This window comes from Cricetulus griseus, chromosome 4, assembly GCF_003668045.3.
Source record: "Cricetulus griseus strain 17A/GY chromosome 4, alternate assembly CriGri-PICRH-1.0, whole genome shotgun sequence".
Taxonomy (NCBI): Eukaryota; Metazoa; Chordata; class Mammalia; order Rodentia; family Cricetidae; genus Cricetulus; species Cricetulus griseus.
The window spans coordinates 221,157,423-221,171,709 of NC_048597.1; the positions used below are offsets into that span (position 1 = coordinate 221,157,423).

Genomic DNA, 14,287 nt, shown 5'->3' on the forward strand with positions numbered 1-14,287 from the left:
TGCATTTCTAGGACATGACATTGGAGGAATCACATTAGACAGGATCTGGTGTGCCAAGCTGCCTGTATGCTAGTAAGAACCACAGTGTCTCTTTCTTCTAACTGAAGTATTTTAGGGTACAAGTGGTTGGTAGTGCTAGCACTGAGTTGTCTACGTGCTAAAGACCAGAATGAGTAAAGTAACCTGGCCTATATTTTTTCATTGCCAGTTACTTTGCTTTATAGCTAGTCTTGTAAACAACTGTTTTTTAAAGGAAGATTTCTCAACTTTCTTGACAGCTGCTGTTTCGTTCTTTTTAGAATAATTAAGTCTTGCTATTAAAAGCATTCATTTCTTTTTACCTTCCAGTCGTCCTTTTTCTTCTAAGTGGTCTACAGCGAATCCATCAACTGTGGCCGGAAGAGGTAATTGCTTCTTCTCTGAGTAAGAGTTACAGCCTAGTTTGTCTCTAAGCAGGAGCCTTTAAACTGCTTTGATGTGATCTACAATGAGAAAATGTTTCATAACCCAGGGTCACACATGCATGCACACACACACACAGTAACACTGTGTGTGTCTATAAGCTGAAGCTTTGGGAAGCAGTGCTTACCTAGACTTGTGATCTCTTTCCTCTTCTGTTTCATTTCTTTAAAATGCTAGTTAGGACCCACTCAGTTGATTTCACAACTATTAATAACCCATAGCTCATAGTATGTTAAAAACCCCCTTTAAAACTTGAAACTAAATTTCACAAGTTTAATGTCTTGGCTCAGACTTCCCAAGAGTAACAAAGATCCATTATTTTTTCAGTAAATATTTCTATTTCTAGAGTAACTTTTCTTGCATTTTCTAGTAGTGACCAGTAATAATGCTGTCATGTGTTTTAGTGTTTCATTTTCCCAAATCAGTCCTAAACCCCACCTCTTCAGATACCAAAACAGACCTGTGAATTTTATAATCAAAATTCACTATGTTCGCAGAAGAGAAAAATGAAGCAAAGAACCATTTAAACTTGCTGAAGAAAACTGTTGTATCATAACAAACTGAGGCCTGCTGACTTTAAAGTGACATTACAGTGTTGCCTGTGCGGCCACTGCTGTCTTGTAGAACATGATAAGTTAGAGTTCTTGTGTCATCATCAAATAACACAGGCCAATTTGTTTTCTGTAGTATCAGTGGGAGGCAGCAAAGCCAGCTCCCTTCCAGGAAGCCTGCAGCGGTCTCGAAGCGACATCGATGTGAATGCTGCAGCTGGTGCCAAAGCGCATCACGCTGCTGGGCAGGCCGTCCCAAGTGCGAGGCTAGGGGCGGGCGCCCTGAACCCAGGTTCTTATGCATCGCTTGGTAAGACAGCCAGTTGTACTCTTTCCCTGGTCTTAGTGAAGACCAAGTGACATGTTATACCACTTTCTAGTTCATTCTTGCTTGCAAGGGGTGACCCATGTACCTACCTATCCACACCACCTTGTGTCTGCTTTTCCCTGTTGTCTTTCCTCCTCCTCTTGATCAAACCTATTGTTTTTGATTCTATGATTGCCTATAGAATTTTCATGACTGCACTAATGACACACCTACCAACTGGTTACCAAGGGAAGGCACTAACTTTATAATAGGCTTCTCTATTTTCTTGATCTTATTTCTATTCCTTTACCTTTGGGGATAAGGGAGAACTGCAGAGGTCTTCTGTGTCTAATCAAAGCTTAGGTAAACATTCCAAATGCTGTTCAGAACTGGGTTGTTTTTGTTTTGTTTTTCCTGTATGTTTTTATATCCATCAACTTGCAAGTTTTAAGGCTGGTTAACCATGTTGTGTCTCTGTTGCATACTTCTGTTTTCTCTCTTGAAGTTGTAGTGAAGGGACACTAAGTGGATAAGTCACTGGCATACAGGAAAGAACATGGAGATTCGGGAGTTTGTGTGTGCTAGGATGGCCCTGTTTCAGAATGATGGAGTAAGGATAGATTAGTCAGTTGAGACAAATATTTTGCAATTTTTACACAGTGGTACAATGCATTCCAGACATCCAGAGTCTTGAACAAAACTATAAGACAGTGTTGAAAACAAAACAGATAAGAATTCAACTAACCTCACATCAAAGAAAAAAAAGTTCATATTTTTAAAAACTATGGTGAAAAGTCTTAGATTTAAGTGTAATGTGAAAATATGAAATCAAGTAGCTGTGAGACAATTTTTGTCACATTCCACCAAAAAAAAAGAAAAAAAAAAAAAAAAGAAAAAAGCTACGATGGCAATGCTTTCCATGTCGAATACAAATGTGCTTATATAGATCATAAAAATTAAATACATACCACAGCTGCCTGTAAAACCAGAACTGTTGGACTTTAACCCTACTCAAACAAATGCAGATCAAAAGACCTATAAAAATAAAAGACAGTTGAGTTAAATGCCCACTGTTGAGAATGTGATGAACAGGGTTATGTCATAAACAGTGCTGTATTTGATATGGCAATTTAGTGTGTGAAGCCTTTTTAAATGTTAGGAGTTTTAAATCCAGGGCCATCGAGTTGGCTCAGTAAGTAAAGACAACTTCTGCCAAGCCGATGAACTGAGTTTAACCATCAGGATTCACATGACGGAAGGAGAGAACTTACTACTATAAATTGTCCTCTGACCTCCATATATCAGGGGCATACGTAAGCACATAATATAACAATTTAAAATAGACTTAAAATGTTTTGATGCAATAATCTAATATTTAAATAATTATACCAAAAAATAAAAACCAACCTTCCCCTCTAGAACTTGGGCTGTTGTTTCATCCCCCGTAATCTAATTGTCTTTGGAATTAAGACATTTCATTACTCTACCTGTGCATTGTTTATTTACTAAATATGATCTTGTGCTATTTTTAGCAATATCATTATGGTACACATGGTCTCCATGCTACTGATGTTCCTGACTGCAGACATCTGGGTAGAGATGGTGTTCAGAAAGAATGGCATTCCTATGATCCATGGAAAGTACTGGAAACTTTGGGCTCAGCTTCCTTTTAATTTTGTTGTCTCAACTGGGGAATAGATCCTCTTGAGGTATAAAGAATAAATTGGCCTCTGTCTAAACAATGTTGGGAGGGGTTGGCACTGAGGGTTCTGTCAACCTAATGAAATAAAACTAGCTACCTTTAAAAAAAAAAAAAAAAAAGAGGAGGTAGAAGAGGAAGAAAAAAGAAGGAGGAGGAGAAATAAAACAAACCAGAAGCCACTGGGGAGGCAGATAGATCTCTGAGTTCCAGGACAGCTGGGGCTTCTTAGGGAGACACTATTTCAATCAAATAAAAGGAAGTAAAAACATGGTTGGGAAGATTTCTCTGAATGGGTAAAGCACTTGCTACACAAGCTTGAGGATCTGAGGTCAGATTTGAACACCTATCTAAAAGCTGGGCATGACTGAACACACCTTCCTCTGGCCCCACACAACCCTGTGCATTTGTGATTGGCGGGCTTTGCTTTCTTCTGCATTGAATCTTGTTTATCATGGATGAACATACAGAATTCAGGATGAGTGTATCATTCTTCCAAGTAAACACTTCCTGCATTTAGTTTTTAACAGGGCTTCCACTAGGGACTGAGGGTCTGGTAATTCTGTACTCAGATTTTCAGTCTGTTCGTATGTTGATGAGAAATAAGAGGCTAAAGGTTTGTTGACTTTTAAGCATTTTGAGTAGAAGTTGCTATGTTTGGGAAACAGTTGGGATAAAATGGGTATAGAAAGAAAGAGTAACATTAAATTTCATATAGACTTTAATGCAGTTGTCACTGGTTAATTGCTTTTGTTTTCTCCAAAGCCCTGAATTCTTTGGCAGAAAGGTGGCCTCTGTGTTTTTGAAATCTGTTAACTTCTATAGAGGAAGCTTGGTGTCATACAAGATGGTCAGGGTGTGTGTGTGTGTGTGTGTGTGTGTGTGTGTGTGTGTATTTATTTTGGAGGTATAGCTCATGATAAAATGCTTACCTAACTTGCATGCATATTTTTATACATATTCTCAATAAGTGGACTTAATGGAATTGCCTGAATGGAAAAGAAAACAAATAGTTTTGGTCAGGCCATTTGGAAAAAAGTAAAATTTCAGTTGGTTGTGGAAGAAGTTGGCACTGGAATCTCTATTATTCCCATGTTTGACAGACAAGCAAAGGGGCGCTCCTCACACTTCTGGCCCTTTCCTCCTCTTCCTTAAAAAAAAGTTTTTGGAGTGACATTTGTACACCGACATGGTTAGTCAGTTTAGGAAGAAATAAGTGCAAGGATGAAAAGAGAGAACCTCAGGGTGCAGCTTCTTTGAAAGCTGTGAGGAGTGGGATGCAGAGAGCAGGGCTAGGAGGCAGCCTTGCTGTGGAAGGGCAAGTTTCACGGAGCCAGAAAAGAAGGAAATGGAGGGAGTGGTGGTTCAGACATAGTGTTTTCAGCAGCAGATGGGTATTAAGGAGAGTGTCATTGGAAGATTGTAATTTTCTGCCTGGGAATTCTTGGTCCAAGAAGTGACTTAAGGTTTTGAACAGTCACTGAGTGGGGTGCTAGAGGATGGGCATTTTTAGACTCGGCTACCTACCATACATTTGGGGCTGAGAGCTGACGTTTATTAGAGTGAAAGGTTACACAGCTGAGCCAATAGGGAGAAAGCCTTGTCCAGTCATCTGGGTGGCTAATGTATGCTTTGTAGGGCCGGTCTTAAGAAGTCTCCTTCCATTGGCATGAATGCTGCAACATGTCAACTGTGTTTCTGCCAGAGAAGCTCAATTTAAGACTTAGTCCAGGGTGGGGTAGGGAAAGGGGGCTGGTCATATTGGCTTTGCCTGCTCAGCAAGCCACAATTATCAGAATTCCAGACACCCAGAAGAAAGTAGATGCTCACCACAAATCATACTGTTTGAAAATGGTTCAGGCAGACTGCTGTGCCTCTGCTGTCACTTAATATAGGGAGGCATTCAGAGCTGAGTTAGCAGAGGCCAGCATCACACACAGGACTTGCTGAGGACCAGCAGCACCCAAGAATGGTGGCATATACCCATGATTGCAGGGGAGCCTAGGACAAAAAGATCCTGACATCCAGGCCTCGAAAACAAGAGTGTTGTTGGTCCTACTATGTTAACACTTTCTTGTGCCAGGTATTAAAGGTCAGTCAGTAGTACTGTCTGACCATGTGGCCTTGTGATTTTTTTTTTTTTTTTCTCTATGAACTCATGGAATAGAGAAGGAGTGTGTGATTATAGGTGCTGAAAGTTCAAAGAAAAGACGGGATTTGTGAGCAGCCACATGGCAAACTGAGCCAGTACAGTGAATTGTTGTCTTTTGGGGGGATATAACATCTTCTTTCTAATATACTAAGTTTTCCTCTGTTCTTTGCTTGCTCTTTCATCAAAGAGGATACTTCTGACAAGATGGATGGTAAGAATTATTTTTATCATTCTTTTCCACATTTCTATTGGGTCCTTGTTTATCCTTTTATAATCCTCTGAAAATGTACTACTTATTTATCAAGAATTTTAGTGTGAAAATGGCTACGTGACTCACTGGTTGAATTTTGAGTTACTTATATCTATTTTGGATCTCCTTGTACTTTTTTTTGCAACTTAAGTCAGTTACCTAAAATATTTCACATGAACCCTGAAAAACAGGAAATTCTTATTTTCTTTTAAAATACTGGATTCAGAGGGAGGAAAGGACTCTGATAAGTTTTTTGCTTTAACACGTGAGACATTTAGTTAAAACTGAAGTTTAAGTTTTGCTTTTTAAGTTCCAACATTCAAATTATTGCAGTTTGTCTGTAGTTGCTTTGGTTTAGTAACAAGTCTGTGCAATGTTTTGTGTGACACTAGAGAGAAAATCATCGCAACTTTCTTTTCACTCTGTCAGGGCCTATAGCATTAGCAGGTTGTTTGAGCTTTCTCAAAGACTTTATAAAAGATACTGTTGAAACAAGACACTTTTTCTACTAATTATTACATAAACTCTACAGATTGACCTTAATTTTTTTCTATTTTTATAAGATGGAAGCTTTATTTAATCCCAGGTTGCGAACATGAGTGTTATTTTTAGTATCTCTATTTTAAAGTATTTCATTATTAGAGTTTTGAAAGAATGACAGCCATTAGAAAGGGATTCCTTTCCTTCCTTCCTTCCTTCCTTCCTTCCTTCCTTCCTTCCTTCCTTCCTTCCTTCCTTCCTTCTTTCCTTCCTTCCTTCCTTCCTTCCCTCCCTCCCTCCCTCCCTCTCTGCCTCCCTCCCTCCTTTCTTTCCTTCACTGCTAGATGTCCTCAAACCTTGATATTGCTGGAGTATTTAGAAAATTTATCACTTTCCAATCAAAGTATTTTTCTTGTTTGGGTCAGAATCAATAGCCTTGTTGAGGTGTCACTGATGGTCACCCCTTCCTTTTAAAGTGTGCATCGTGCAGTGTGTCACTGCCCTTTAGGAGTAGTGAGTTCTAATGTGTATATTTGGTCATTTTCAGCAGATTTCACACACGTTGTAAGTAATTCTGATGAGTAAATAGCTGAGGACTGCTGTTGGGTCTTTGAATTTTTGTAGCTTTGATGAAAAAAATTAGGCAAATGAAACCTAGGTCATGGATATGATTTCTATACTAGCCAGTTTCTTGTTTTTTTTCCCCCTCTACATCCCTTATGGGCTACCTTTTGAAAATAAACAGAAAATATTTCTGCTCTTAAAAAGTTTATATAAACCTTTATTTGCAAGGAAAAGTAATTAAAGAGTTAAATTGTTCTTAAGTAATTAATTTCTTGGATTTCTTCAATCCTTTTAAAATTTAAGAATGAAATACAGAAATGTTCACTAAAGAACTTTGCTATTTTTAGTTGTCTGGTTTTCACTTTTTTGATGTGAGCTTTGAATCAAATTCTGCTTTCACCCTTTCAGATGAATCTTGGGGGAGGGGATTATAAGGTAGCATTTTCAGAATTTGTTGAAATATTGTTTTATTTCTCTTATTTAGGAACAGCATCTGAAGATGGTAAGAAGTAAATATTTTGTTAGTAACACAAATACCTCTCACACACTATTTTCGTTGGTAGGACTTAAGTATTGAAACTAAAACAGGCTAATTTATTTGCAGACCTCTGTCATTTACCAGCTGTGGTAGCTTCTGCATTCCACATTTGGTTGTGTTCATTGTGTGTGGATTTTTTTTCTAATTCTTCATCATGCAATTTTGCTTTATCTCTAGGATCATCTCATGCTAGAAAAACATAATTGCTTAACATGTTTAATAATGTCTTGTATATAATTTCATTTTCCCCAATAATGACAATAGAAATGCTTTTCTTTTCTTTTTGCTTTTAAAAAAGTCAATACCAAGTCATTTCTGCTTGGTAGGAATGCTGCTTTATCATCGGACATCAAACACTTACATCTATTTTGTAATGTATCTCTTAATTTTGAATCAGTGACTAGGGAGTTGGTTCATGATTCAAACTGGGTTTGAGAATATAACTACTTGCTGCATATACTTTCCTGAGTCAAAAAATGTTTATTCCTTCTGAACTTGTAGAAATGAAAAGAACTCAATTTTTATATTTACCCTTCTTGAAGGCTTTCTCATTAAAGCCTTTGGTTTTAAACATGATGTTTTTTCTCTAAGTTTGACATGAATGATCATTAACTGTTGTACTTAAAATAGTTTTCTGTTTCAAGTTTAAATTGGAGTACTCTAAAAATGTGAATTCTGATACTGAAAATAAATGGCAGCTTGCTTCAGTGCTTTTTAATTTAAAGCAGTAGTGTGGCTAGAATGTGGGTGAGTCCTTTAGTCAGAAGTAATCACTGTGTATCTCTGCACTACTCTTCAGTCAGGAGAACATCCCGCCCCACCCGGTGCAGACTCCTAACACCTGAGACGCCTGCAGTGGGTTCTGGGGTCCTGCAGTTGACAGCACTCAAGCTGTGCCTGGTTTTGCTTCTGCATCACTCCTGCCTCCCCCCATTATTTTCTGACCTTATCCAGTCATTCCTTTTAGAGTCCTGCTCTTCAGTATGTTCTTTTCTAAGCAATATGGTTATATTGGACTAGTCAGAAATTTGGAATTACCTGCAAAATGTACCTCTTAATTTAAAAAGATTCTAAACATTTAAAAAACAAAAAACTGTTCAACATCAGTGTGGATCTGTTTGAGACTATTGCTGGAGAGCACCAGAGTGTATAGCAGTAGAGATTTTTCTGTCACTGGTTTTTACTACTGGCAGCTTACACAGGCAATTTGATGAACATGTTTTCTTTAGTTCAAGAGCTCCAGGCACAGCCACGTGGGGTGATGCATGTCTTTAATCTTGCAGTTCTCAGTGAGTTTCAGGCCAGCATGATCTACGTAGTGAGTTCCAGCAGGCCAGAGACCCTGTCCCTAAAAAACTCTAGAAATACAGTGAGGACATTTGTAGTCTGCCTTTCCAGAGGGGAATGAAGAGAAGGTAAAGCTGAAAGGATTGCATCTAGTAAGAAAAGAAGATTAAGTGCGAACTCTCTGTGATAGATGCTCTACCTCCTGAATTCCTCCTTGTAAAATAGTTGGTCAGGAGAAAAGAGTGAACACAGCTCTGTGCACCTGTGCTCACCTGACCTAAAAAGATAGCTTGATTGTGGCACTTCTTCTGCAGACCTCTTTAGAAGTGTGCTATTGGTTAAAAAGATTGCTTGGGGTTGTTTAAAGCTCTGGGGTATATTTGAGAACAATCTTAATTTCCTAGAAACTGGAAGTTTTTTTGGGGGGAGGGCAGTTTTTTGTTTGTTTGGTTGGTTGGTTGGTTGGTTGGTTGGTTTTTCTTTGTTTTTTTGTTTTGTTTTGTTTTTGGCTGATTGTCTCACTATGTAGAACAGGCTGGCCTTGAACTCAACAAAGAGATGCATCTGCCTCTACCTCCTAAGTGCTGAGATTGCAGGTGTGCACTACCACATCCAGCATAATTAGTTACAGCCACTACATTAATAATATCAAACTAAGAATGAAAGTCTTCTATAGTTTGATTTAATTCTTATGAAGAGCATGTGTAAAGCAATATGTATCTGGGCTTGGTGGTATACAGTCCCAGATATTTGGAAGCTAAGGCAGGAGGATCTCCTAAGCCTAGGAATTCTAGCTAAACCTAGGTGGAGTGCCTTCTCAGAAAGCAGACCCTAAACTGTACTTTTACTGTTTAAGAGATGTATAACATTTAAATAATGTCTGCCTTTTTCAGAGTTTAAAAAAGTAGTTGAAAATAGTGGAGGCTCCCCTTCTTAATACTAAATACTATTGTAGGAAATATTTTAAATCTGTTAATATTTATTCCTCAGGTCGGGTGAGAGCCAAGCTTTCTGCACCACTTGCTACCATGGGAAGTGCCAAGACTGATTCTAGAGGAAGAAGCCGGACAAAAATGGTGTCTCAGTCCCAGCGTATGTACTGCTCGTCAGCCCCTCCATGTTTGTCAGTCTGCTGGGATGAATGGGTTACTTTATATTACTGTGTTAGGAGATGAGCAGTGGATAAGTTCAAAGCTGATTTTAAAAGCAACAAGCCACATACTGAGTTCTTGTTCTGTACTTTAGGTTCATCATCACCTGACAAAAATGAAGGTATTTTTTTAATGTTTTGGGTCAGTTGTTGTGCATGTTTGGGATTTTTTTTGAGTGGGTGTTGTCTTGTGTTTGTGTTATTAGGAACATATCATTGACCTCCACCTCTTAGAAAGAAAACCTTCATCTTTTATTCAGATGTTTGCATGGAGATACTTTAAACACAGATCTTTAAAGTCAAGGTTCACATTCTACTCAGAAACTTGCAGGTGTAGAAAATTGTGCCATTAGAGGCAAAATAATTTTTAAGTATTAGATAACATCTGTTTCTAACTAGAAGACACTATGCAAAGACAGATAAGTATCTTTTTATTCTCCCCCAAATTTGTTAGATCATCTTAAATTTTGGTTAGTGTTTTGGGCAAATATATTCTGACTTATAATGAGAGAAAAAATAGACTGAAGTAACCAGTTCTGGTGAATTTCATATGACATTGAGATTTATGTTCTTACTCTTTCACTGGTCACTGAGTTCCTTAAAAGAACACTTGAAAAGCACAATATTAGGACTAGGTAAAATGAATAGTCTGTTATTTGAAAAGAATTGGTTTAGGGCTGGAGAGATGACTGATAGGTTAAGAGCACTGGCTGCTCTTCCAAAGGACCCAGGTCCAATTCCCAGCACCCACATGGCAGCTCACAACTGTCTATAACTCCAGTTCCAGGAGATCTGACATCTTCACACCAAAGTACATAAAAAATAAAAATAAATTATAAAAGAAAAAGAATGTGTTTAAAGATTATTGTCAGGTTGTAGATGTCCCATTTGTTTTATCAGCCTTATTCCTGGATCCTGGGATGATGGGCCAGGGAACAAGCAGAGATAAAGTTCAGAAAGGCTCCAGGGCACTTGAGTACATATGTCATAATGCCACCTCTTTCTAGCAAGACAATGTCCAGCAGACTATCGTTGGAAGCTTTCTGCAGGAGTCAAAAAATAAGCAGGAGGATTTGGCAGAATTTGTTTTCAAAATGAAAACTATTTACAAACAGCCAGAATGACACATCGTCCTTCCTATAAGGCAAGGGCTTTTCTCTGACATATCAAAAGTGAATGATAATACCACATTCTCCTGTGAGTCTGTGAGCTTCTGAAGTGATTCCTAGAGCATATCAATTAGCAGTGTAGCCTCCCTTTTCCTTGTGTGCTGCCCAGACCAACATCAGTACAGCCTGGGAGCTTGATGGAGGTACAGGTCTCGTGTACCACCACAGATGTACTGGATTTGATCACTGAGTGGTCTGTGCTATAGACAAGTTTGACGACTTCTGAGCTTTATTGTCCAAGGTGGAGTCCTGGCTCTTCTAGGTTAAAGTTCTCGTATTCCTCTGTACCTATCCATAAAAAGAAAAGGATAATAGCATCTACCTCATGGGATTGTCATGAGCATCAAATGATAGAGCATATCTAATGCAGTTAAAACAGGGACTGCTCAAGAGTAACTGCCATGACTCTTAGTTGATAAGATTGTCCTCGTGGGGCGAGAGAGGAAGTTGAGCAGTTAAGAGCACTGGCTGTTCTTGGAAAGGACCTGGATTCAATTCCTGGTGCCCACTTGGCAGCTCACAACTGTCTGTAACTCCAGTTCCAGGAGATGGCAGCACCCTCACACAGAATAAATATATATATATATATATATATATATATATATATATATATATATATTATATGTCAAACACCAGCGTACATTAAATAAATACATAAATCTCAAAGATTGCCCTTGTTATTATTCCTAATAAAATGAAAACTGAAATTCATGTTGCTGTATTTCATATTTCATATTTCTATACCTTGATATTCTTACTGCCCTCATGAAACAGGTAAGCTCTGAAGTTAGAATGTTTAAAACATAAAGAAAAATAAAGATATCACAGTGTCCATGCTCAGGATTTAAGGATAAAACTTAATTGTGAGATAATTTTCTGAATTCTTAGCCTTTGTTGTGACCCTCTTTTTCAATCATTGCAACTTCAGATCACCAGTGAAAAACAGAATTATTTTACATTTAGCTTGTTAAACCTCATAGGACTTTAAGATCCAAAGACATTCCCACTATAAAATCATGCAGGTGGTAGATCATGTTAGGAAGATTTTATTTGTTTGCTTGCTTATTTATTTGAATGAGTATGTGTCCATTTCAGATTGTTTATTTAACAGATGTGAGATTTGAATGCAAGTTCTTCACAGCACATTTGCACAGGAGTGTCACTGTGCCCTCCATCTTCACTTTGCTCTGGGGACTCATGAGGGGCTGCATGGTTTTGTATGATCATCTAGGGGGAAAAAAAGAGAATCTCTTGGATCAAAGCAGGTGTGTTTAGGTTCACAGAATAAATGAAAGCAGGCCTAATGGAGAGACTTGCAGATTTCCTGTTAGAACAAAAGTGTGCCCTCACTCTGTTGGTAGTGACTGGTTTTGTACAGATGATGTACGACCTGTCGGCAGCTTTCTCCTTCCCCCACCTCTTGCTTTTCTGTGAATCTTAAGAAAGATTAAATTCGTAGCTTTTTCATCCCCTTCTTTCTTCAGCTGTAAGAAGTGATATTTGTTCCTATATCTAATTTTCAATTAAATGTTTAAGTAATAAAATTGTAAGCATTTAACAATAATGGACAAGCTGAAGAATGGGCATTGACTTTTGCAGTTTCACTTCATCTGCTTTGTACATACTGTAAACACTGTTAAGTGTGCTGCTTCTGTGACAGACATTTGTGCTATGGAATTTTTTTAAAGTTTGCTCTTTTTGTGTGTTAGGTTTGTTTTTTTTGTTTGTTTGTTTGTTTGTTTTTTTTCCTGAGAACTGACTAAAGCTTTGTTATTTTCATCTGCCATCCATTTTAAACTGCTCTTCCCCTCTTCGTGGATTATAACCCTTACCCTAATTCTGCCTTACACTTGTTCAGGATCACAATCTGCTAATACTGTTGGTGGTAAGAATCTATAGACTTTATGTGTGCACCTGCTGTGTGGTCACCTATTTTCATGAACAAGAATGAGTTCTATTCAGCAGAAATTCCTATTAGGTAACAGTCCACTGTTCTGTGATTGTACTGAAGCGAAAACTGGTAGTCATGAGTTCCCTTTGGCCTGTCTTTCTGATATCATGAAAGTCCTAAAAATTTTAAACTATCCAAGTTGACTCTACAGATATAAATATTAAGAAGAGAGGGACATATTTTGAAATTCTGCAACAGGAAAAAGAAATAGTTATCTAACTTCAAGTTTTGCTTCTGGGGCATTTCTCTTCCATACTATACTCTGGGGTGAGCATGCCCTTTTCTTCAATTCTGTAGTGGCTCTACTAGAGAAAGAGCCTCAGTATTTTATTTTAAATATAAGTAATTCCAAGTTATAGGTGCTAGAAATTTTCCGGTCTCCTAGGAGAGGAGAGGGTAGTGCTTACATAAAATAAGCACAGCCAATGTCATTCATTAAAGAGAAGTCCTGAGTGTGCTTAAATATCTAGAGAGTGAACTTGCATACTTTTAATCAATTGGTAAATGCAAAGTACAAAGAGTAGTCAATATGCTCTTAAACCGCACGTTTTCTGTCTGCTGAATAGACCCACATTTCAAGGAGTTTTCTTGTTTTTACTTCCAGTACCTCCACCCACACAATTTATTACTGGTTTTCACAGAATTCATACTGTATATTCTCAGTTTGTCATGTTTTTAATATCATTGCGAGTTTTTTCTTAACTTTCATTGGCCTATCTTGCATTGTGAGTTTGTGGCATGTTGGGTGTTTGGGTGTTTTTGTGTGTATGTTTAGATATTGCATGGAGAAAACAGACGCCTCAACTATCCTTCAAGGGAGAAAGAAATCAGATTTGAAGATTCTTAACCTGAAACATCGTGAAACTTTTGAACAAACAATCATTTTTTAAAGTAGATGAGTAATTTCCCTATAATTTAGAAGTCTTCTACTCAATAAGTAAAGGAAGCATTGATTCTTCATTTTATAATATTCCTATCCCCAGTGGAATATGTTTTTTATGTGTGTGCTGATAACATTTAAGAACTAGCCAAGAATTGAATTGGACTACACAAACCATGCCCAGAAAACATAACAATAAGGATCACAGCAGACCACATCCAGCTTGTTCATGCTGTTAACCTGCATAGAGTAACATAATCAGGAGCTTTTAAAGCTTTTGTTTTTGAAAGTTCCCAAGAACTCCTTAAAGTTACTTTAAGACAGCTGGCTAGAATTAAAAATGGCTTCCTCTATAAGGACGATGAGACAGTCCTCTGTAATTCCTGCCTTGTACACTGTCATTTTTGACAGCCAGTGTTCATTCCCATTGGCATTTGAGTCTTTAATCTGCTTGTTGTAAATGACACAATTGAGTAAGATTGTGCAGTGTGAGCAGTGACTCTTACAGTGTAATAAATATGGGTAGCAAAGAGAAAATGTTTCCCCTGAAGGTCTATTTAAATGCAAGTTTAACTTTTCTATAATATTACGATTCATTTAGATTCTGTCTTTGAGCTATCTGATCCATTTTCTTATTCAGTATACACATAAAGCACTTCAATTGACAGTCATTCCCCCCCCTTTAAAAAGTTAGCCCATATGTTTCTAGTTTAAAAATGGTTTCTCCTAAGTAGGGTTGTGTATGCCTACAATCCCTACCACCTAGGAGGTAGAAGCAGGAGGGCTCACTTCAAATCGTAGACCAACCTAAGATATTCAAGACTGCTCTATCTAAACATGCATTTCT

At 37.9% G+C, this 14,287-nt stretch overlaps 1 protein-coding gene across 11 annotated transcripts in view; it reads left to right on the top strand.

The window, feature by feature from the left end:
- Positions 1–14,287, top strand: part of Clasp2 (cytoplasmic linker associated protein 2) — a 167,683-nt gene that overhangs the window by 95,015 nt on the left and 58,381 nt on the right. For all 11 annotated transcript variants that reach the window (XM_035444029.1, XM_027415277.2, XM_035444030.1 and 8 more), the window contains 3 exons: positions 349–404; positions 1,150–1,323; positions 9,281–9,382. In XM_035444029.1, coding sequence (XP_035299920.1) covers positions 349–404; positions 1,150–1,323; positions 9,281–9,382 — 332 coding nt within the window. The remainder of the gene's footprint in view (positions 1–348; positions 405–1,149; positions 1,324–9,280; positions 9,383–14,287) is intronic.